General features: G+C 41.1%; 1 protein-coding gene across 1 annotated transcript in view; it reads right to left on the bottom strand.

The window, feature by feature from the left end:
• Positions 1 to 11,944: 11,944 nt before the first annotated feature.
• LOC115458904 (protein virilizer homolog) overlaps positions 11,945 to 25,643 on the bottom strand; it is a 32,540-nt gene continuing 18,841 nt past the window's right edge. Inside the window, exons 4-6 of the mRNA XM_030188750.1 lie at positions 18,537 to 18,868; positions 16,895 to 17,035; positions 11,945 to 12,379 (exon numbers count right to left, since the gene is read on the bottom strand). Of these exons, the coding sequence (XP_030044610.1) occupies positions 12,225 to 12,379; positions 16,895 to 17,035; positions 18,537 to 18,868 (628 nt within the window). The 3' untranslated portion in view covers positions 11,945 to 12,224. The remainder of the gene's footprint in view (positions 12,380 to 16,894; positions 17,036 to 18,536; positions 18,869 to 25,643) is intronic.

Here is a 25,643-nt window from a genome sequence, read left to right as displayed (position 1 = left end):
CATCTTCTCTATTCTTTGATGTTCTTGCACCTCAGGAATGCCCCACTCCTTGATTTGCAGAACCTTACAACAACAACCCAGAAAGAAAATACTCAGGCTAAGCATTTGTGGAGGAAAATGTTGTCTTCCATAGAAACATACAAAATGAAGACAAAGACCATATGGCCTATGCAGTCCATACCATCTATTGTACCTTCCTCTCCCTTAGAGATCTTATGTACTTGTACTACTACTACTACTAATACTATAGTGCTACTAGATGTAACGCAGTGCTGTACACAATATATGCAGGTACTTTTTTCTGTTCCTAGAGGGTTCACAGTTTTTGTACCTGGGGCAATGGAGGGTTAAGTGACTTGCCCAAGGTCACAAGGAGCTACAATGGGAATTGAACCCAGGTTGCCAGGATCAAAGCCTGCTGCACTAACCATTAGGCTACTCCTCTACCCAAAGGCTTTGCTACAAGCTTGTCCCAAGCTTTCTTAAATTCAGATACATTCTTCATCTCCACCGGGAAGCTGTTACACAAATTCACCACCCTTTCTGTGAAGTTTCTTAGGTTACTCCTGAGTCTGTCCCTTTCATCTTATGCCCCCTCATTCCAGAACTTCCTTTGAAATTGAAAGAGACTCACCTCCTATGCCTTTATGCCTCAATGGTATTTAAATATCTCTGTCATGTCTCCCTTTTCTTCCAAAGTATACATCTTTCTCTTTTAATTTAAATTTGTTCCCATACACTTTATGATGAACACTGCCCATTTTAGTAGCCACCCTCTGGACAGACTCCATCCTGTTTATATTTTTTTGAAGGCGCTGTCTCTGGAATTATTATACACAGTGCTCTACTCAATCTCACCAGAGACTTATAAAGAGACATTATTATTTCCTTTTTCCTGTTGGCCATTCCTCTTCCTATCCACCCAAGCACCCTACCTGTTTGGCCAATACGATCATCCCAAGTCCTCTTTCGTGTATAGAAGGACTTCACCCCCTAAACTGCTCTGCTTCCTTGGGTTTTTGTAGCTCAAATGCACAACTCTGATTTGTTAGTATTACATCTTGGCCGTCAAATTCTGGCCATTCTGCAAGCTGTTATATCCCTCTTAATTTTATCCTGGAGTAAAGTAGCTGGAGGCATGCTGCTACTTTCTTATTTCCTGCAGTAGCAAGAGGAAAAGGGGAGCAGTGAATTCTATTGGCTAGCAGTGCCTCGGCATCCCCGCTAGCAAAGGTACTTTAATGGGGGGGGGGGGGGGGGGAGAGAAGGTGTTGCCCCCCCCCCCATTAGGCCCCTCAACATCAGAGGGCTGGCTATGCTCTTGTCTGCCAGTAGGGTTAATATCCTCTAACATAATAATGATGGTGATGCTTACTTTATAAAAATAAAATTTGTTGTGGTGGAAAGAAACACTAACTTGTATGCCTTCTCTTGTGCCAGAGATGCAGTTATATGTAAGATACATCTCCAATATGATGAATGATGCAGTCTGGATACACTATGGAATTAAACTAGTGGTGATGGGATGATTTCCTAAATTGGCTTGGATTCAGAGGTTTCTTCCACCAAAGGGCTGTGTGACACATTGGAACTTCTGACAGTTTGAACACTTGTTACATTACTTCTGTTTAAAAGTGTGTTGATACTAAGTAGTGACATTTTTTATTGAACTTTCATTTACACTCATCAAACATAACTAGAAATATGCATCAATCAAAATATCGAAATAGGTGAATAGGAACCACAAAGAGCATACCAGTCTACTCTGCAGAGAAACAAAGGAGCTACTCAACATTACACCAAAAACAAAACTAGGCACATGCAAGTCCTAGTGAGAAACAAAATTACATAAGCCCCATCTACTTGCTAAACCAATGAATACCTTCGTCTCTAACAAAAAAGCTTCCAAGTGTGTAGGGTCCATAAAACCATATGAATTATGCCCAAGTGTTATCAGGCACTTACAAGGAAACTTCAAGAAAAAAAAAGTTAGCCATAAAGTCAAGACTCTTGGTCTTAACTGGAGGAAGGGCTTATATCTTAATTGGGTTAGCCTGGCAACATCTGCAAAACTCATAATTGTTTACCCATAAAAGGGAACTGTTTTCTTAATAAGCCTTCAAGATTAACTTATGTTTTTCTAATTGAAAAGATACCAACAGTGTAGTACTCTTCGTTATAGATTCTTGTGAGGATTCAAGAATTCTGGATATATCCCAACTAGCTGATGGCTTCAGTATCACACACTCCCTCCTCCTTATTCTGCCCTCTAGAAAACTGGGGTAAATAATATAAGTTATTAACCACATAATCTTCAGGTAATTGCAAAACCGCCTTTATACAGATTTAAATACCTCTACCAGCACTAAAAAATTAGTTTAGGGAAACTTACACAATCTCAAATTTCAAGCCACATTGGAGGTGAAGAGCTAAATAGTATGCCTAGCAGAAAATCGCTTGTGATTCAGCCTTATCCAGTTTTCCAAATTAGCTAGCTTTGGGCTTCATCCACAAATTTAATAGCCGCTTACTCTGTGAACTTATGAAAACATCAGAAATTATCCTGCAATGTATTTTTCTACTCTAGTAATAGCAGCTGTAAGTCTCTCAAAGATGGCTCTGGCAAAGTAGCAAACAGACTGCAGAAAAGTTCAGACAGGGAACTTAGAGGCACCCATAGTTCCTTGTAATAAAGTAACAGATTGAAGAGAAGGACCTCCTAGTGGGGATGAACCCAAAAGGTGCGTGGGGGAGCACCACATTTCTCCTGCATTGTAGTAGGCTGCAGGGGAGAGCCCCCAGAGAATAGGGATGCTTCAAAGGAGGGATGAGTACTCACAATTGACATCACTGTCTGCTGTAGATAATCCATAGGCCCCTTAACAGCTGCTGACTGCTAATTTTATTTATTTATTGCATTTGTATCCCACATTTTCCCACCTCTTTGCAGGCTCAATGTGGCTTACAATAAATCATGGATGGTGGAAATATACAAGAAAATAGACATTTAGTATTACAGAAGGATCTTGGGTACATGATAATGAAAAAGCATGATAATAGTATAACCAGCAAGTATTATAAGACAATTCTGGATATATGTGGAGGAGTTCACATTTGTTGATCTTTGTGGTATGCCTTGTTAAAGAGATGGGTCTTCAGTAGTCTGTGGAAGTTCATTAGTTCATATATCGTTTCCCCATGTAGAAGAGCAGAATGACCTGCCTCTTTAGTTACATCCCTTCAGGCACAGCCAATAGGCTGTGTGCTGAAGCAGGGATGCTAGCTTATACCCAGGAGAGCCTCAACCCAGGAACTGATGTTCCTTGGCATCTTTCTTGCTGCCTACTGGGAGAACTATCACTGTAGTTCGACTGAATGTCAACAGATAGTAAAAGAGATGCCAACTTATACTGAGGAAGGCCTCGATCCAGGAAGTGATGTTTTGTGGTTTTCAGTGCAATTTTTGAGCAGGAAATCCCGGCACTTTTTCCTGTTCAAAAATGGCTGTGAAATGGAATTTTTGTTTTTGGGAAGGGAGAGGAACATTAGGAGCAACACTTCCCAATTCTGACTTGAACATTGAGTGGAGGAGTAGCCTAGTGGTTAGTGCAGTGGGCTTTGATCCTGGGGAACTGAGTTCGATTCCCACTGCAGCTCCTTGTGACTCTGGGCAAGTCACTTAACCCTCCATTGCCCCTGGTACAAAATAAGTACCTGAATATATGTAAACCGCTTTGAATGTAGTTGCAAAAACCTCAGAAAGGCAGTATATCAAATCCCATTTCCCTTTCAGAAATGCCTATTTGTATCAAACCAAGGGCGCATTTAGAACATCTTTCTAGAGAACCAACAAAAACCATTTGGGAGAGTGATATCCTAAAAGTGGTCAGGCTGCCATTGCAGACAGCTGGGATCTATCATTGTAGTATGGATTGAACTACAAGGCAGACTGGATGTCCCATTTGACTTAGTAGTTGATGGCTAACAAAAGCAATCCATTGGCTCAAAAGAATTATAATTTACATTAGATGTTTGTAATCATACCTTAATACATAGTAAATGGCAGCAGCTAAAACCCCAAATTTCTTGGTAAGTGTGATATCTAGATTGTAAGCTCTTTGAGCAGGGACTGTCTTTTTTTGTGTATGGTGTACAGCGCTTTGTATGCCTTGTAGCGCCATAGAAATGATAAGTAGTAGTAGTGTTATATTCACAACACCAGCTTGCTGCTTACCCAGATCTTATGCCTGACCTCTCTAATCTATCCCTAGCCAGGCCAAAATCTGTCAGTGTTGGCCTTGCCATTCCCTTTCTGTTGATACAATCATACTGTTTAAGGATGTAATTACTCCTCCGTGCAGTATGATGATAGTGGAATAAATCACTATTATAAAAATACTACAAACATCCTGTTCTAGATTTGACTGAAGGCCCTTGGACAGTTTTACTATTTGGGATACTTAGAACTTCTGTGGTCTTTTCCTCCTATCAGCAACTTTGATTGCAATAATAAATTTCAAAATATAACAGCTAGTCTAAAATGTTAATCTTACTGAATATTTTTTTTATAAAGTCCATCCTCAGTTTGATAGTACTTCTCAATGCCTTTTAAAGGTATTCCATATAATTGGTTAATTTTAATAAGGGAACTTGAACAAAAATGTTGAGTTTGTTTAACGTGGATTAACTTACATAGGTGTGATCAGTTTTAAAAAGTTTGCTCAGTATCATTTTAGAAATCTTTAATTATTTTGTTGTATGGTAACATAAGCATTGCTAATGTTTACTTCATGTAAGAGATGAGGCTGTAATTCTGCCTAACTCATCTACTCTTCATCTATCTTCTCTGTAAAATTCCTAGTTCAGTGGCAACTGATACACTGACTACACAACCTATGCAACTTAGAGGATGTGAAGATGATTTTATATGAATGGCCACTGTCGTGGACAGGATGCTGGGCTCGATGGACCCTTGGTCTTTTCCCAGTGGAGCATTACTTATGTACTTATGTATCTTTTCAAAATATTTATTGCACAAAAGTGGTTCTATTGCTGCCTGACAGCAAAGGATACATACAGCATTTTTTTCATATCCACTGCCCCTATTTCCTAACTTGAAGATTGTGTGGAAACATAGGTTATAGACTTGATCTTTTAGGTATATTTTTCTCTTAATATTGTATTTTTCTTAAAGCCTCAAATGTAATTTTGCGTACATACCATAACTGTAGCGCTTCTATAGAAAGTTTGTAGTTCTAATTTTACAATGTATATAAAATACCAGCAGTCAAATTTAATATATAATGCCAAATGCATAATGTGCCTTTAAGATTCTGTGTACAAGTCCACCACTTGTGTCTTTTTTTACAGTCCTGCCTAAAAATAAAATTCCAAAATGCATTAATGTAAAGTATGTTTCAGTGATCTACACTATATACTGTATGGTATTGGCATTAAAAAAAAATATATATATATATATATGTCTTGTTATATCTCCTAGTTCTTTCTGATTATCACTGAAGTATGATTTAGTGATTACGACATCAATATCCTCTGTTAGCAAATTTTGGGTAGGGCTAGGGCTGTTAATTTTTTTTTAAAGAATTTTAGGAGCCGGTTGTTAAATTAGCTCCTCCTCTCCCCCCACTAACTACCTGAGCAACTGGCTCCCAAAATGTGGGCTTCCACTCCTTCCTGAATTCTTTTACTTTGCTGGTGGGGATGCTGAGCCTTGCCAGCTCTGAGCAGTGGGCTGGGACTTCTCATGCATGTGTGAGAATTCCCAGCATGCAGCTCTGAGCCAAAAACAAGCAGCAGGGAGTGGTGGCAGTCATTTCTTAGCTGGCGAGGCTCGGCATCCCTGCAAGCAAAGATATGCCTAGCATGCCTGCATGAGGAGGGGGGGGGGGGGAAGAGGCATGCGTTGCTCCTGCCAGTCTATCTGTGCCCCTCCCCTCCAAACTGCAGGGCTGGCTATGCCCGGAGAGAGCCTGTTAATTTACCAGCTGCCACCTGCGCTAGGGGCTGAATGGGTGAGCACAAAAATATCCTCTCCACTGCTCCAACTCACAATATTGTGACAAAGCTAGCACTCGGGGCCCCACAGAGAAGCAGCTAATCCCTGAACTACAGTTCCCAGAAGCCCTTGCAAGCAGGAGAGGAGGGTAGCCCCAAAAGGGTGGAACAGATTTCCAACCCCAGCAGGGGGAGCAGTGGCTCAGTGCTAGGGGAGCCAGTTACACCCTTCCCCACTAGAGAGAGAAGGGGAGGTGAAGCACAGTCCCTTAGCTGCATCTCCAGTATATAATTCTCTCTAGCTGTGAGAGGGGGAGAGATTTCTGGGTGGCTCCCAGCCACCAGGAGGGAGAGGAAACTGCCATGGAGTAGGTGGAGGACAAGAAGGGCCTGCCACTGGAGCTTCCCTGGGGGGGGGGGGGGGGGGGGAAGAGTAAGCTGCCATGGAGTGGGAGAATGTAAATGTAGCCCTGTCCAGCACATGAAGGCAGTGGGAGAGGCCACAGGGGTGTGGTGCTGGAAGGTAGGAGGAAAGCTGCCAGCCCTGTTTGCTACAGGGTCCTCCTGGGTGCTGTGAAGAGGACAGGGGCATTAAGTAATGGTTTCCTTTGAAGAGACTGTTTGTGAAAGGGTTGAATTATTGGTTTGTATAGAACAGCAGGCTGAACTTTGACTGAGCCCTTCTGAGGGAGAGGGGAAGGTAGTGCAAAGGTAGTGGCGTACCAAGGGGGGGGGGGCAGTCCACCCCAGGTGCACGCCGCTGGGGGGGGGGGGGTGCCGCGTCGCGCGCCTGCTCTGAGGTCGCTGACTTCGCGCGTTCGCTGCAGCTCCCTCTGCCCTGGAACAGGTTACTTCCTGTTCCGGGTCAGAGGGAGCTCCAGCGAACGCGTGAAGTCAGGGAACTCTGAGCAGGCGCGCGCGCTGCGGCACCCCCCCCTAGCGGCATGCACCCGGGGGGGGGGGGGGTTCTGTGCTGCATCAGGGGGGGGCTGCATCCAGGGGTGGGGTCCGCGCTGCATCGGGGGGGGGGGGGGGCGCCGCCCCGGGTGTCCGCCCCCCTAGGAACGCCACTGTGCAAAGGAAGTGGACCTGAACTGTTAAGGAACTGTATGTTGGCTGGAGTTTGGAACCGGGCCTGAACCCTGCTTGTGAACTGCATTTCAATTTTGAGAGTGGAACTGAATTGAGAATAAAGCATTTTAGTCTTAAGTCCATATGGCAGTCTAGTTCTTTGCTGGAAACCTGTGAGCCTAACAGGGCTGCCGGCCCCAACCCAGAGTGGAGGAAGCGGACCCCTTTACAATATATATACCCAAGCTGACAGAGATCCCTCCGCTTAAGACCGCAGTCCTTTGAAGGTGCCTAACACACCAAAACCATGCCTGCCAAATTCTGCAGTTGGTGCTGAGACAGTGTTTCTGAGCCTGAGCTGGCATTTCAGGCATACATGCAAACTGAGCAATAGCAAGGTACCAGTCATGTGTGCTCAGCTTTCGCACATAGGCAAACAATGATAGGAGTGGTGACAGGCAAGTGTTCTGCTCCATTCTGCCACTCTCCCCTACCAGATGTATTCTAGCTTATAGAGTCCCAGTTGAATGGCAAGTGCTGCATCCTGCCATGCAAGGGACTTGGTACTGATTGCTGGGATTTATTTATTTATTTAATTGCATTTGTATCCCACATTTTCCCACCTATTTGCGGGCTCAGTGTGATTGAAAGGCTGTAAAGGCAACCCTTCACTGCCCCTAAGTTGAGGAGAAGTCTCCGTAGTGGTTCAATAACAATATTTATTGGTTAGGTTTAGAGTCTTGTGTTAGGTTCCAGATGTGTTGCTACAATGGCTGGATTAAGCTGAGAATGAGATAAAACAGGAGGGGGAAGGGGACACCTATTTTTGTTCCTGTCTAAAAATAAACCTAAAAATGCTGTTCAAACAATGGTTGTCAATGGCAAGCATGCTCTGCTTATAAAATTGTTTAAGGCTAGAACACTACATTCAATTTATTCATTTTCCAGCCACTATTGTACAGACTATTAGTATTCAGACTGGACAGTGCAGATGTGCCAAAGTAATGATGCTCCTGTACCATCACTAATCTGCTGCTTCCCCATCCAATGAGGGAAGGACAAGTTGGAGAGGAAGAGGGCTACCCCCCTTCTATTTATCCCCGCTCAAGTACTGAGGAATTAGAAACAAGCAGGGCTATCCACTGTACCATTTCCACTCATGAAGTAGAACAGTTTCCCAAACCTGTCCTAATAACCCCACAGCCAACTAGGTTTTCAGGACATACAACGAAAAGGCATTAGGTAAATTTACATACAGTAGATACAATATATGCAAAATAGTATGCATATTCATTAATGTCTATGGAGTACTCGGGAGAGGTGTGAAAAGCCCAGCAGTATCAAGAAGCTATATACCCTACCACTGGTAAAGACAAGCCAAAGGTAAATGATTGCCCCACCATTGCCAAAGAAAAGAGAAATGAGGACTCTAGATTTGGTTTGACAATGTTTGAAGATTTTTGACATCATGGTACTCCGTGTAATTACATGAGCCAAAAGCAAACTGGTATTCCATTTCTTTTAAATTGATTTTTTTTTAACATAGTTGAGCTATCTTCTGTGATGATCTGAATAACCATAGTCTCCATATAGGAATTGGGTTTTGTTTGTCATTCTGTCTGCAGCAATAGAGCCTTTTGATCACTTGTATGGTATTACATTTTTTTCTTATTTCAAGTTTCAAAGTAATAACATCCAAACTTAAAAGGATAAGGAAATACAGATCATATTACAACCACAATTAAAAGAAACACAAGAATCTTACATAGCCCAGATCTAGAGGAGCAATTAGAATGTATACCTTAGACATGGTACTAGATATCATTCCTTAAAAATGTACTAAGCGTTTACGATTTGTTGCTGATGAAGTCTGACAGCTCTGGGTGACCACATAGAAAGAGCAGACTGGAAAGTCAATCTTCTGCTTATCTCTGAAGGCTACTCAATAGTATATTCATAGTCAATGTGATTGAATCAATCCATCTTGCTCATAAAAGAGCAGGAGGAAACTAGTTACTGTCCCTCTCACACACCCCCTCCCCCTCAAAATAAAACGTTGTTACTGTGCCAATGGTAAAAGCATGATACATATTGGATTTTTATTCCCTTAATTCTCTACTGGGCAAGTTGGTATTATTTATATCTTAGTAAAGTATCTTTACTCAGTACAGCTATTCTACTTCCCCCAGCCCACGGTGGGATGGACATGTACTACCCGATCTACACCCCAATATTTTCTGCAGAAATAAGATTGAAGCAAGGCTGGTTGGTTGCAATGCCACCTATAGGATATAGATTTTGAACTTGGCCTGACAGGTGTCCTGTATCCTTAGTAGTATAGTTATACTTTGATACTAACTTTAGGGAATCACAAATAAACAATTTCCTTATAGGGCATGTAGTACAGGAAACGTTATTTACCATTACTTTCAAAGTGTTTTAAATAGGGCTGTACATCAATTAAAAGTTTTAACCACACAATTGATTGTGATTAAAATTTTTAATCACACAGTTGGTTGCATGATCCAAATGTGGAGGAGTGGCCTAGTGGTTAGGGTGGTGGACTTTGGTCCTGGGGAACTGAGGAACTGAGTTAAATTCACAGGCAGCTCCTTGTGACTCTGGGCAAGTCACTTAACCCTCCATTGCCCCATGTAAGCCGCATTGAGCCTGCCATGAGTGGGAAAGCGCGGGGTACAAATGTAACAAAAATAAAAATAATGAGCACCACCACCCTCCCCTCCTTTCCCTTCTGCTCCATAGGCACCATTTTCTCCCTTCCCCTCCACGGGCACCAAATCATCCCCTCCCTTACCCTACATGGGTACTATCTCCTCCCTTCCCGCCTTTCATGATCACCATGGTTTCCCCTCTCTTTCCTCCCCTCCCATTGTTGATCTTTCCATCCCCTATTTTCAGCATCCATCCCTGCCCTCCCCATCTTTCTCTGTCTTTTCTTTTTTCCTCTTTCTCCTGTGCGCCCTGCCCCCTCCGTGGTCTGCATATTTCTCTGTCTTTTCTTTTTTTTTTCTGCTTCCTCTTTCACCTGTGCCCCCCTCCACCCCTGTGGTCACATCTTTCTTTGTCTTCAGCACCTCTTCTTATCTCTCCCAGCACAGCACAGTACTCCAGCGGGCAACCTCTACTGTGTGGCTCCTTCTCCCTGCTCCAGGCTGACCTGAAAACAGTGCTGCTGCTGCTTCTCACCCAGCCCAAAGCGTCTCTCTGTAACAGTAAGTTCTGAGGCAGAACTTCTGTTACAGAGAGACGCTTTGGCTGGGTGAGAAGCAGCACTGTTTTCACTGCAGTGGTGAGCCGCAGAGGAGAAGGGGGCTGCTAGAGTGCCGTGCTGGGAGATGTAAGAAGAGGTGCTGGCTAGTGAAGGAGGTCTGACAGCGTTAACATGAGTTATACATAATGCTTTAAATGGACAGCCCTAGTTTTAAACAGTGGATATAGTACTATGTAAAAATACAACCACAGAAAATAGGTTAAATCCAAGTAAAATGTCATGAGTGGCAAATTAGAGATGCAAACTATTTAACAGAGCTCTAGCTTCCCCAAAACGTGCACCAGCCTCACAGGTAATTTTCTGTGTTAACACTTGATCTCAAATTCTGAAAATGTTTTCAGCGATTTTTAAAAACCTGAAAATAAAATCTTAAACTTATTGCTGTTGCTATCAAAAGGGAATATGCAAGAAGCTCCAATTTGGCTTCATTTCTAGATAGCAGTGCATAGAGAAAAGGTTTAGTTTGAACAGAAAGAGGTGGTGAGAGTGATTATAGCATAGAAAAGAGAGAGCTGTGTAGAACTGAGGATGCTGTAGAGGCAAGGTTCACAGCACTGGTGCAACAGTGTCTCCAGCATCACACAATAGCAACACCTAGTACAAACCTCAGGTTTCTGGAAGGAGCCACTAGCTGAAGCTCCTAGCAGGGCACCATCTTTGCAATGACAGGGCTAGAAAGAAGGGGAAGAGTGTTTTTAATAAATAGAAGGTGAGAAGCAAGAAATGTGGGGAAAAAAAAAGCTCATGGCACAACAGCCCAATAGAAGCCTTAGCTCAATTGAGATGAAAGGCCAAAAAGAGTGTGAAAAACAGCTGGACTTGATCAGCCTTCCCAGTCCCTCAAAAAAAAACAAGCAGATTTATTGTACTTTAGGCTGCACACCTGAAGAAACACTGACACAAAAATAGTTCCAATTTTTAACTTCAAAGTATTTTAAATAATGCTAAGAATAACTCTGTTCAGCAGTGCTTTTGATTGATACCAGTAAGCCCTTTATAAGAATTCTTTAACAGTACATCAAGACCATATAGGCCTCTATTTACTTAATGCTTAGCACTTGGTAATAGCGTTATTGCACATTATCTGCCACAAAATCCATTGTATAAAATGGGCTTTGTGGCAGATAGCACCTAATAATACCACAATCATGCACAAAGCATTAGTAAATAGGGGCAACAGTGACATGACCAAGATCAATTCATGTCTCTTCACAGACCAACCCAGCTAGTCTTCATTTAGAGGAGTCAGATGTAAGAAATTCAGAAACAATCCAGAAATTTGTAAAGGCTTGTACAAAGTGATCATTCTAGATTTTCAGGTACACATTTACACAAATTATAGAATATACCCCATTTAGGTATTTTTAAGTGCCCAATACAGCATGTTCTGGTATATAAACCTCCATTAAATGCGAGAAACATCACCCACTTAAGATTAACTAGGCCCCTAAACGATTAAGGCAACTAGACATGATCATGGTGAGAGACTCCAAACACTAACAGAAAGCTAGTTCAATTTACTACAAATTTATAATGTTTTAACAATTTTTATTATTTTTTTTAAACAAAAGACATTTAGATATAAACAAATTGTTTTGCATTTGAGCATTCCAAGTCCAAAAAATTCTACGCACAAAAAAATTGTCTATGAATTGACAGACCAAAAAAGAGTTAAAAAATGTACAGTCTTCAATGTTACTGACATTTCAAGTCTTGTTTCATTCTGCTTTAATCAAATTATCCTCTAGTTATGAAGGAAACTAAATTGGTCCTTTAGTGCATTAACTGCTTCTTTAACGTTAGCTGCATGAGTCGACATACAAAGGAGATTCTTCAGCATTAAGTTCTACCGTGTAAAGGAACGCACATGACGGCCCCTTCCACTGTTTCCACTAGGAAACTTTCCTCTTGAGCTGCTTCCTCCACTGCTGAGAGTTGCCCAAGCAGGAAGAATTCCACCACGGCCTCTTGATGCACGATCGCGGGGATTCGGGCGATATCCTTTAAAAAGTAGGAGAAAAACACAAATTCTAAAATCCTTTATATATTTTTTTCTTTCATCCGCTACAGCTATGTTCCTATCTTTAATTCTCAGCAGCCAATCCTTGGAAGCAATTTATTACACATGGCTTCTGATTTTTCCTTTTTTTGGGGGACATATTACAAGCATTACAATAATGGACTCCACATGACCAAGAAAGCAGAAATTCTTCAGAACTCTAATATCGATCTCTTCCTAGCCACTATGTATTTTAGTTATTATGACATTTCTACCCTGTATTTTCCCAAGAAAGCTTAGGTTCAATGTGGCTTACATAACAAATTAAGAAGCATTACAAGATCATTAATATTAATCCAAGAATACAACTATTTAAAAAAATTATTTTCATATTAGCTGAACACAGATCTAAAGAAGTGAGCTTTAAGTAAACTTCTAAACAATATATAATCAACGGAGTGTCTGATATACTTGGGTAATGAGTTCCAGAGTTTGGTACTTTGGTAAGAAACATTAGCATTATGGATAATTTTGTAGGTTAAGTTTTTACAATTTGGGAAATGTAATACGAGATATTCTCCAAATGACGAGGTGGCATTTTGTGGTGATAACTTAATCAGATCATATGGTAAGATACCATAAAGAATCTGATGAACAAGAACACAGAGCTTAAATGAAATTCTTTCATTGATAGGTAACCAATGCAGATCCTTAAGAAGAGATGCTTTAACGTAACACAGCGATCTATATATAAGGAGGGCAGCCATGTTTTGTGCAGTCTGTAGTTTTCTTAGGAGACTCCGCTTAATACCTGCATAAACTGAATCACAATAGTCAAATTTATTTAATATGACTGAACTAAAGTGTGAAAGACTGATCTTGAAAAGAATGGTCTTAATCTTTTAAGTTTCCACAATGAATTAAAGACATTCGAGACTACTTTGGAAATTTGGCAATCAAAAGAAAGAAACTGATCAATTACAATCCCCAAGATTTTCACTGTTGAAACCAAAGAATACGTAACATGATCAATCTTAAAACTGAGATGGTTATTAGGTGATAAGGGCTAGTTACTATCTTAAATGTTGTTTTATCAGTATTACGTTTCAGTTTAAAATTAAGAGCCCAGGATTCCCTTAAGTTGATACCTACTTTGATTTTATTTGCATCTCATATAATTCTTTGATGAATGGGATATAAATTGTAACTTCAGAAACTACTGTATTTATTTGCTCTACAAATCTAATATCACTTGTGCAAATCTATTAAAGGTCACTTATTGTATTTATCAAAATGTCGGCCTCATAAGTCCAGGGTACCAACTCAGTGGAAACACCTGTAGTGATTTTCATCACGGGCCACCACCCACCTCCGAAAAACCTGCAGAAAAAAAAACGACTAAACAACAGAGAAAAAAATTCTACAGTAAAAAAACGGAGGCTATAACCGTGACAAATCTCTAATCTAAATGGTCAAGCAGAAAAATTAAACTATATTATCAAACGAGAATGTGTATTATCAGAAGAGTAATTTTCAAAATAATCAAAATGTATGCTATCGGGAGAAAAAAAACCTATGATACATAGATAGTTCACCCCAAAAAATGAAGAATTACTTAGCTTCATCCAGCGAAAGAACCTAAAGCGCTTTCACAGAGCCAATCCTCGTTGTAGTATATCTTCCTATCTATGTAGAGATGTCTCATATTCACAAATGGCTTCTCCCATTTTCATATCCAAAGATTTCCTTCACCAAACATGGTTCTAATAGCTCTCTCTCTCGACAGTCAAAGAATTCCTTTATGTTTCGCTACTTCATCAGGAGAGGATATGCACAAACACTCATCTTTCTTATTGCATACACACAATATAAATTGTATCATCATCCGCATATATGAATGCTAAAATCCCATTTGATTCAAGCAAATGGCCAAAAGGGGATCATCATAATGTTAAACAAAATAGGTGACAGAGACCTTGTGGCACTCCACTGCAAGAAACACATGACGACGAGATAGTGCCCAGTTGCTTTCACATGGAAAGATCTCTCTTGGTGAGAAAGACTATGCGTTGGGCAGAACTTTAAAAGTCAATTAACAGGTACAAGCACCAAATGACTTATGAGGGCCAGAACTTGTGTGACAGTTTCTTAGCAGACCATATTAGCAAGGGAGTTTGCATTGCTTTCCCCAGTCATTTTTAACCCCTGCCCTCCCAAAGGCCTCATGGCAGTGTACATGCCATATGTGAAGGAATAGCCTAATGATTAGTGCAGCAGCCTGAAAACCAGGAGAACCAGGTTCAATTCCCACTGTAGCTCCCCATGACTGGGTAAGTCATTTAACCTTCCATTGCTTCAGGTACAAAATGAGTACCTGTATATAAAACATAAACTGCTTTGACTGTAACTACAGAAAGACGATGAAAGTGTGGAGGGCCACAGCTGGAACAAAAAACAAAGTCAATCTTTGGAAGAAGCGGATTTTATTGAACACAACATAGCCTATATTTTGGTTAGTGCCTGCATCAGGGGTCTGCACATAAAAAAACATCAATATTAAAATATAAAAATTGAAATCACGTCTAGTCCAAAAACAAACCATGCAAAAACACTGAGAAGTAGATAAATCCCAATGTTTTTGTATTGCATTATAAAAGACACATAACACTGTTGACTAAACATTTTTTTTACTATATGTACAATAGGGTACATCTTTGCCTGTATAGAATGATTTTTTTTAGTCAATATCACAAACTGTTGTACTCATAACACTCATTACTTCTGTAACTATGACTGGATTGTGTTATAATATTTTATAGAAGCCAATTGTGTTTGCTTAGTAGCAATTTTGCTTAAACTCATTATTTTTTTCATCTGTGCTTGTTTTGATCATATTTTATCTCTGAGACTGTTATTATTGATTGAATTTTATTGCTTGTTTTTGTAGCATGTAGATACACCATCATTGAGACTGTGTGATTGACCCAAGAGTGTGTGTACAGCTGACATATTTATGGTATTACTCTACTTACCAATGTTTTTATATTGTTTGGTTTTGGACTTGGCATGATTTTACTTTTTATATTTTAATACTGATATTTTGAATGTGTACAAGCAATAGCCAAAACACAGACTGCGCCAGGTCCTCAATAAAATCTGTCTCCTCCAAAGCTCGACTTTGTTTTTTGTTCCAGCTGTAGCCCTCTGCACTTTCATCATCTCACTATTTATTGTTTGTGTTGCTGAGTCCCTTTGGTCTACTTGTTATGTAGTCACAGAAAGGCAGTATATTAAAAAATCCCATCTCCTTTCCGTTTCCCTCTCTGCATCATACGTTATTGTCACAGTGTCCAGCAAAATGCTGTTGTTAAAGCATTCCAACTGAAAAGGTGATTTTCAGCTCGGGACATATCAGATAGCTGTAGCCTCTCAAATACGGAGTTCGATTCCCACTTCAGGCACAGGCAGCTCCTTGTGACTCTGGGCAAGTCACTTAACCCTCCATTGCCCCATATAAGCCGCATTGAACCTGCCATGAGTGGGAAAGCGCGGGGTACAAATGTAACAAAAAAAAAATACTCAGCGTGATTCTTGACCCTTTGTTATGCATAAAGCCACTAATAAAGGATATAATGTGCTCTGCATTTTTAAAACTGTGCTTACTGCAGAGATTACAAGATTATTTGCCTATTGACTTGAGAACTGTTCTACATGCCTTAGTGATCTTGAGGTTTCATTACTGTAACTCACTGAATACCTAGGGCTACCAAAGATAGTGCAGAAAGGCCTACCAATAGTCCAGAGTGCAGCTGCACACTTCCTGTTTTGAACACATTTCCCCTTACATTGGTTTCTAGTAGTCTAGCAGATGAAATTTAAGACTGCATCTAAAGCTAACTTTAATCCATCGAACATTAAATGGTGATGCCCCACATTATAGAAATCTAGCTTTTGAATTCATAGACCAACATGTCCTGTTACGCTCTGAGGGCTTTTGCCAACTTCAGATTCCCTCCATTCAACAAAGTAATCTGGTTGAGATATGTGCTTGTGTCTTTTTGATGTCGGGCCCAGTTGAATGGAATTTGCTGCCTCAGGAATTGAGATAAATTGAGAATGTCATTGACGTCAGAAAAAAATTTAAAATTATGATTTTTTTTTCAGCAGGCGTTTATATTGTGATGACAGCATACATTTACATATGTCTGGCCAAAAGATTGTACAGTTTTTATGACAGAATTACAACTATGTTTTATCTAATGTGCTGTGTTCAATCCTAATAATTTATGTTTTATGTCTTTAATTTTTAAAGATGAATTTGTTCCCCCCCCCCCCCCCCCCATCCATTATGGTGGGTGGAGTGGGTCATAAATATTGGAACTTTTACTGTATTTCATTCCTAGTTATGGTACAGGAAAAGCACCATTAATTGTACTTTGTATAGGTACTCATTTTTATGAGACTACGCTTACATGTGTCAAAGTTAAGCTTCTTATATACAATAGAACTATATATACCTGCAGAGCTTTGTCGTAATGGTGGCAGTGGCCCCCTGTTAAAACTGCTTTGACCTCCTCTGCTTTCACTGTAGGTTCCGCGTGGTGTAGTTTGTGCAGTCCAGCTCAAGCCCCGTGCCCCCTCACGCCGACTATAATTTCCTAAGCACACAGAATAGAAAAGATTTGCACAGTTCAACATTTCAAATTCATTACTTCATTTGTCTAGAAAATAAGATGTTTGTCTTTGGTAGTACGTAATTATGAAAATATGCCTTTATTCTTGGTTGACTGGCAAAGAAAGGTGCACAAAGATAGTATTTTCTCTCTGTTTATGTTTGCTTATAAAATCACCCCCCCCCCTTTTTTTTAATTAAAAGAACCAATGGCAAGACAACAATGTTAATATCTTGCAATCCTAAGTACATCTCATTTAGCTGTGCTTTCACCACATTGCCCTTCAGTGCTTATCAAAAAAGAGCTTGAGAATATGTATAATACAGTATATGATGTTCATGGTGTAATAAAGTCCATCAAGTGCGAGTGATTATGATTTTCAATTAAATGCATCTGTAGAGATACAATGTTGCCTAGTTTGAGAAGAGAGATTTTTTGGCTAGTTCTGTTTTTTTTTTGTTTATTTTATTTATAACCATTTTAAATTTTTACAAGCGATAAAACAACTTGCCAGAAATACAGAGAAGATAATATATAGGAATTATTTCAATCAGGTAATTCTATTCTCTTCCTTAGACCACTAAATAGGGAGAGTGAAACAAGACAAAGAGATCAATTAAACAGTAAACAAAAAAAAAAAAAAAACGTATTAACCTGTTTATCCCCAGATATTACTCATCTAATTTATTATTCCACATTGATCATCTGGTTAACTTCTTCAAGCCCAATACGGTGTATAGTCAATTCATTTAATTGAAAACATACTTATTATCCAATATTAGTTAGAAATAATACATATGATTACATTCTCTCTCTTTTAAAAACCAGAGGTTATTTAACAATAAATATACTTAAGTCTCTAACTCAGATCCCACTGATTAAAGTAATCCCAGTTTTCACAGGCTTCACTCCTTTTAAAGTAATAATTGAGGAAGTATTTCTGAGGAAAAACTAGCTAGTTCTGGTTTTAAATTTCCATCCCAAATCAGTGTATTTGTAGTCCTTAATTCTACCCATTAAAATCAATGCTGTAGGTCTCATAGTGCACCAGGATAGAACTGTCAGAAACTCAGGACTGGCCTAAAATCTTTCCGGAATAAGGAAACTTAGCAGTTGGTTGCTACCAAGGCTTTTTTTGAGGGGGTACTTGGGGGTACTGAGTACCGGCACCTTTTCCATTGTCTCCTAAAATTGACCTATGGACCCCAAATTTTAATGAAAGAGGTCAGGCTCTACACACTAATTCTGCCTTGTCATATATTCTGGGACTGGTTGCAGGGAGCCTGGCCACTGTGGGGTGGGTCCCTCAGTCATCTCCTCACCCCTGAAGGGTGGCCTAGCATTTGAGTACTGGCACCTTTTTTGCTAGAAGAAACACACTGGTTGTTACAATCATTAATTGTTGTACTGCATCATATAAAACCTGCACAGTGCTTTGCAAAAGTCTTCATATTCTGCATTTTACATGTCACAACAAAGAACTTACCTTTTGGAGCAGGTGGTGTAAAGAATCGATTCTGACTGTGGAAAGTCCCTCGTCCACCTCGGTTTCCTGAAAAAGCACCCCGCACAGCAACCTTCTGTGATACTTTTGGTAGCCTCTTTGGAGGTGGTATTCCAACTGGGGGGATCACCTCTTTGCTTTCCGCAGCAACAAAGTCATCCACGTGCATGGAAGGTGGTCTGCTTGTGTTCTGCTTTCTCTGACGGAAGAGGTCATGTGGCCGTAAACCCTGCCCAAATCCTCCTCGACCTCTTCCTCTAGGAGGTGGTAGGACATGTGCTCTCTTAGCAGGTTCAATATAATCAGATTTGCCACTAAAATGTAAAAAGAAATTAAGTATGGATCCTTTTTTTTTCTAGTGACATGATCTCTACAGGTCTTCCAACTTTAATTTGTAAAATCTGGAAGAAAGATTTAGTACGAAACTAAACTACTATTTTTTTTAATATCTATTAAAATGCCACTGGAAAAATATATATCTACATACATACATATAATCAATAAATGGATAAATAAATTCCAATATAGTTGCAAAAACTGTATCAAACACTATTCCAAATATTCTAATACATTTTTAAAAACCTATTACATTCATATAGTGCTATTGCTCACCAACATTGCATTCATCACATATCATCATAACACCTATAAGAGAAGAGAAAGAACAAAAAAGCCAAATAAGCTAGAACCCAGCCCATCAACGGAAGGACCGTTGATAAGCGCAGTCAATCAAAGGACCGAGGCAGCTCCTGTGGCAATGGCGGTACGGCCAAACAGACAGTTGAGGAAAACATCTCAATAGTGTTTAATTTGTTGTCCAAGCATCTCATGGTGGCCCAGTTACAGCTATTAGGATTGGATTTATTATATGTCCCTACTCAGTATTATGATTCTTTCAATATCTGGGTGGGACTATATAAATTTTTTCGCAAATTACATTTGTGGCTTCATTTTTCAGATGTTGACTTATGCACCCAGGATACTTGTGCTCAAATGTTTTTACAGAAATATCAGTTGCCATCCACGTGGGTTCCGTATGGGTCTATGGATCCCACGTTGGCTACCTTTCAACAGTGGGTTCTATATGATTTACAGAATATTGAGCATCACATGGTTAAGTTTCACTGTAATTTAACCACTGAGCAGAAGAAGCAGGCTTTGTTTGATCTTCAAATGGATGAGTCCATAGTCATATTGCGGGCTGACAAGGTGAGTGGGGTAGTTGTACAAAATAGTTGGGAGTATAAACAAGAATCGATGAGGCAACTTTCGGGTGAATCTTTTTATAAAATTCTAACCACAGACCCTATGGGGTTATATCAACAACATGTTTTTTTTTTTCTCTGCTCTCAGCAGCCAGTAAATCTGGTATTATTTCTAGCCCTGAGTTTAAGTATTTGTTTAATCGAATCCCGAAGGTTCCGGTCATTTATTTTGCTCCGGTCCATAAGACCCTCAATCACCCCCCCCCCCTCCCCGGGACACCCCATAGTATCAAGTAACGGCTCTCTTTTTGAGCCGTTGTCACAATTTTTGGACTTTCATTTACATCCACGTTTGAATCAAATTGCTTCTTATGTGAAAGGGCATCTTTTGAGCCTGTTAGACCAATACGCGGAAGCTAATGATTTGGAGATTGTTTTGGTGACTTTAGACATCACTGCTCTCTACATGAATATACCTCAGACGGTGGCTGTTGAGATGCATGGACGCCTATTAAACACATTGCCTTTATCAGAGAGCATGTTATCCTTCTTGAATGAGATGGTCAAGTTGGTCATTTTCAACAGCTATTTTGTTTTTGAGAATCAGTATTTGTATATGGCTCAATTTGAGAAAGCTTTTGTGTATCCATCTCAATTTTTTTCTGATGTAGTGCATTGGCTGCGATATATAGACAGCATTCTCCTTATTTGGAAAGGGAGTATTTCTGAATTAACACAGTTCATTGAACATTTAAATTCTAGGGACCCCAATATTAAGTTTGTTCATCATGTAGGGGGTTTCAGTGTAAATATTTTGGATGTGAATGTTCAGTGGCGTGATGGGCAATGTATTACACGGTTGTACCATAAAGATACTGACCGCAATGCCATTTTACATTATCGCAGCCATCATCCGCAGGATTTGAAAGATAGCATCCCTGAGAGTCAGTTCCTGCGGATCTGTAGATTGTGAAGTTCTAATCACGATTTTCAGGAGCAGGCATGCTCCATGATGACACACTTATCCTTCTAAGGTGGTATGTAGGGCAGGTCAACCAGGCCTATAATGCTCAACAGTAATGGCTTAGACAGCCGTCATCATCTAAACATAATCCGCATCTCATATGTGTCTTGCCCTATACCCATGCATCCAAAATGGTAGCCCAAATTATTACGAAACATTGATCTATTTTGACCATGCATACTCAATTTCAAAACATACCTATGTTTGCATATACTCGAGGTAGGAATTTGGGTGAAAGGCTATTTGTATTTGAGGTAAAGGATTCTGTGGGCAATAATGGCAATTTGGTCAGGGGGCACCATGCGTGCAGTCAGTGCATGTATTGTCAATATGTGTTGCAGGTGCAAGTAATTATACTACATTCATGGGGACAGGTGTTTAAGCTACATGCGCATACTGATTTTAATTTGGTGTCCCTGTGGATTGTGGTATATCGGGCAAATTATATGCAAGATTAAATTTTGCATTGCTCAACATTTGAGCAATTTGTGTCTACAACGCATGGAAGCCCCCCTTGTATCTCATTGGCTGCAAGCAGGTCATATTGTGCAAGAGCTGAGGTTTGTATTGTGTCAGTTGGTTGTACCCAGGGGTGGTAAAATTCCTTTGATGCGGTCTAGGTAAGAACAACATATGATTTTTAGGTGGAATACAGTAGCACCTCATGGCTTTAACGAGGAAATTGATTGGCTGTGTGGCTGGGGTTGGATTTTAGTTTAGAGGCTGTACTTCCGGCAGGCTCCATACACCTGTGTGGGTGTCTTTTGACTTACCCGCTGCATGGTATGGGAGCCTGATGCAGTTTCTTACTGCCCATTATTGCTGGTAAGTTAATTTGTTAGTTTATTTAACTTTGATTATAGTGTGAATTTTGTGTGATTATGTTTATATGATTGATGGGAGTGTTATAGTGACTTTTACTCTACATTTAGATAGTTGACCCCTGATGACCCTCTGATGAGCGAAAAACACAGAGCTGTCAAGTTTTCTGGTTCCAGAAAGGAAACTTTATGGTATTTGTAGTCCTTGATTCTACCCAGTGAAATCAATGCTGCAGGCTCTATGTGTCAGGAAAGGGTTTCCTGAAATGCAGGACTGGCCTAAAATCTCTTAGAACAGAGCAAATTGGAAACTCAGTCACTGAATTCCACATTTAAATAAATCAAGCCAAGGAAAATGTTGTTGCTTTTTGAGTAATAGTTCCCGAGTATGATACTCAGGTTTAAGCAGTGTTTCTTTTTGTGCCGGTATGGCATACCGGTACCTTTTTTTCCTAGGGCCAGCTCACCTGCCCGCCATTAGCTCCCCGACAGCACTGCTTTCTGTTCCTGCCACCCGCAACATGTTTAAATCTTTTATTTTTTTCTTTTTTTACCTGAAGTCACAGCGCCGGCATTAGTGAAAGGACCAGGCTCGCCTTCTCTAGCTTTTCCTTCATTCCCTCTCAGTGTCCCACCTTCCTCTGACATAGTTTCCTGTTTCTGCGAGGGCGGGACACTGAAAGGGAATGAAGAGAATGCTGGAGGAGGCGAAACTGGTCCTTTCACCAGCGCCAGTGCTGCTATTTCAGGTAAAAAAAAAAAAGATTTAAACACATCGCAGGGTTGTCGGGGAGCTAAGGGCGGGCAGGTGGGGCTGGGGTACTGGAACTCGACGGGGGCTTAAAAGGGGGGCAGGTGGAGGCTGGGGCGAGCTACTACACATGGAGGGAAGGACAGGGGCAAAGGAGAATTGCTGGACATGGAGGGGAGAGGAGAAATCGCTGGACATGGAGGGGAGGGGAGAGCAGAGGAGAAATCGCTGGACATGGATGGCAGGGAAGAGCAGGAGAGAGAAATCGCTGGACATGGACGGGAGGGGAGAGAGGAGAAATCGTTGGGCATGGACGGGAGGGGAGAGAGGAGAAATCGCTGGACATGGACGGGAGGGGAGAGAGGAGAAATCGCTGGACATGGACGGGAGGGGAGAGAGGAGAAATCGCTGGACATGGACGGGAGGGGAGAGAGGAGAAATCGCTGGACATGGATGGAGGGGAGAGAATTGAAATGCTGGACATGGATGGAGGGGAGGGGAGAGAATTGAAATGCTGGACATGGATGGAGGGGAGGGGAGAGAGTTGAAATGCTGGACATGGATGGAGGGGAGGGGAGAGAGTTGAAATACTGGACATGGATGGAGGGGAGGGAAGAGAGAGGAAGTGAGATGAACATGGATGTAGGGGAGGAGAAATGCTGGACAAGGATGGAGGAGAAGAGGAAAAATGCTAGACATGGATGGAAAGAGGAGAGATGCATATTGACAAGATGAGGGAAAGGGAAAAGAGGAAAAAACCTGCACATGGATGAATAAAATAGGCAAAAGCAGGATCCACTCTATACCTCCTCCACTCAAGTCCGCAGAGGACCCACCTTTTACCTATGGATGTAGGGCAAGAAATGAAGAAGAAAGAAGGAAAGTAAAGAAATAAATGAAAGCGAAGTCCTGGAAACAGAGGTAAGGGAACAGATAGAGAGCAGCAGAATCAGAGACTGGGACCAACATGATCAGAAAAACAAAGTCACCAGACAACAAAGGTAGTTTGGAAGATGTCCAATTTGAGAATTTATATCTGAGTCTTATTTTGCACTGGGTATACTAAGAGCTGTAACAGCTTATAGAAATTATTTATAATGAAAAAAAATCACAAGTAATTTTTTTCTCCTGGTATAGTATTTTCAATGATACTGCTTATATGCGCCACAGCTGGTATAAGTTGTGTGGCTACTGTGGGTGTGGCTACCATATAGTAACACTGAACAAGACGCATATGCATAGGAGTTTTCCCATACATAAGAATAACACAAAACAGTATAAGAAACTGTCTAGTACTATTTCCAAGCAGGATATCTTTGCCACTGCTTGGCGGTTAGCTTAGCAGAGTTTTTAAAAGTTTTGGACGGCTTTCTAAAGGAAAAGTCCATACACCATTATTAAATTGGACTTGGGGAAAATATTTATGGGATAAGCAGCATAAAATGTGTTCTACTTTTTTTGGGTTCTTGCTAGGTATTTGCAGTGCTTTTTTTGTAGAAAAAAAGGTGCCGGTACTCATTATGGGCGGGGTCACCACATATGGCTCCACCCCTGTGATAGCCACACCCACATTAACCACACCCCCTATACCAGCCATGGCGCATATAAACAGACATCATTGAAAATATTATAGTACTATAGGAGAAAAAAGTAACGTGATTTTTTTTCATGATAAATAATCTCTGTAAGCTCTTACAGCTCCAGTATACCCAGTGCAAAATAAGACAGCCAATGTAAATTCTCAAATTGGACATATTACAAACACTAAAATGAAAATAAAATGATTTTTTTCTACCTTTGTTGTCTGGTGACTGTTTTTCTTTCCATATTGGTCCCAGTCTGTGATTCTGCTTTCCTTTGTTTTTGCTTAACTCTTCTGTGCCATTTGTCATTTTTGTCTCCTTTTTCTTTGCTTTCTTCAATATTTTTCAGGCTCTCTCTCTGTCCAGATTTAATTCATTCTTACTATCCATTCTTTAATTTCCTTCATCTACCTGTGGCTTTTCATCTTTTCCTCACCCTTGTTCTCCCCATGCCCCTTCCTCTTATTCTCCAGTCTTTCTTTATTCCTCTTTTCCATCCAGCAGCTCTGCTTTCTCTCCCCATCCTTCCAGTGTCTCCCCTATTTCTTTCTGCATTCTTCCATCCGTCTTCCCTCTTTCTCTCCCCATCCTTCCATCTGTTTTCCCCCTCTCTCTCTCCCCATCCTTCCATCTGTTTTCCCCCCTCTCTCTCCCCATCCTTCCATCTGTTTTCCCTCTCTCTCCCCATCCTTCCATCTGTTTTTCCCTCTCTCCCCAATCCTTCCATCTGTGTTTTCCCTCTCTCTCCCCCCATCCTTCCATCTGTTTTCCCCTCTCCCCAATCCTTCCATCTGTTTTTCCCCTCTCTCCCCAATCCATCTGTTTTTCCCCTCTCTCCCCAATCCTTCCATCTGTTTTTCCCTCTCTCTCCCCATCCTTCCCTCTGTTGGTTTCCCTCTCTCCCCCCAATCCTTCCCTCTGTTGGTTTCCCTCTCTCTCCCCAATCCTTCCCTCTGTTGGTTTCCCTCTTTCTCTCTCTCCCCAATCCTTCCCTCTGTTGGTTTCCCTCTTTCTCTCTCTCCCCAATCCTTCCCTCTGTTGGTTTCCCTCTTTCCCTCTCTCCCCAATCCTTCCCTCTGTTGGTTTCCCTCTCTCCCCAATCCTTCCCTCTGTTGGTTTCCCTCTCTCCCCAATCCTTCCCTCTGTTGGTTTCCCTCTTTCCCTCTCTCCCCAATCCTTCCCTCTGTTGGTTTCCCTCTTTCTCTCTCTCCCCAATCCTTCCCTCTGTTGGTTTCCCTCTTTCCCTCTCTCCCCAATCCTTCCCTCTGTTGGTTTCCCTCTTTCCCTCTCTCCCCAATCCTTCCCTCTGTTGGTTTCCCTCTCTCCCCAATCCTTCCCTCTGTTGGTTTCCCTCTTTCCCTCTCTCCCCAATCCTTCCCTCTGTTGGTTTCCCTCTTTCCCTCTCTCCCCAATCCTTCCCTCTGTTGGTTTCCCTCTTTCCCTCTCTCCCCAATCCTTCCCTCTGTTGGTTTCCCTCTTTCTCTCCCCAATCCTTCCCCCCCCCCCCCCCCCGCGACACTCCGGGCGAGTCCTGCACTTAGTTTTTTTTTTTTTTAAGACTCAGAACGTGCGAACGATGCAGCCGGCAGCAATTGAAAGAGGCTGTCTGGGCTGGCGTCTGCGTCGGAGCTTCCCTCACCCTCTGCGAGTCCCGCCTTTGTTGTTACAACTTCCTGTTTCGCGGGACTCGCAGAGGGTGAGGGAA

The sequence above is a fragment of the Microcaecilia unicolor genome, unplaced genomic scaffold (assembly GCF_901765095.1).
Source record: "Microcaecilia unicolor unplaced genomic scaffold, aMicUni1.1, whole genome shotgun sequence".
Classification (NCBI taxonomy): domain Eukaryota; kingdom Metazoa; phylum Chordata; class Amphibia; order Gymnophiona; family Siphonopidae; genus Microcaecilia; species Microcaecilia unicolor.
Note: the sequence above shows the minus strand (reverse complement) of the source record. Positions and strands in the feature narration are given on the sequence as shown.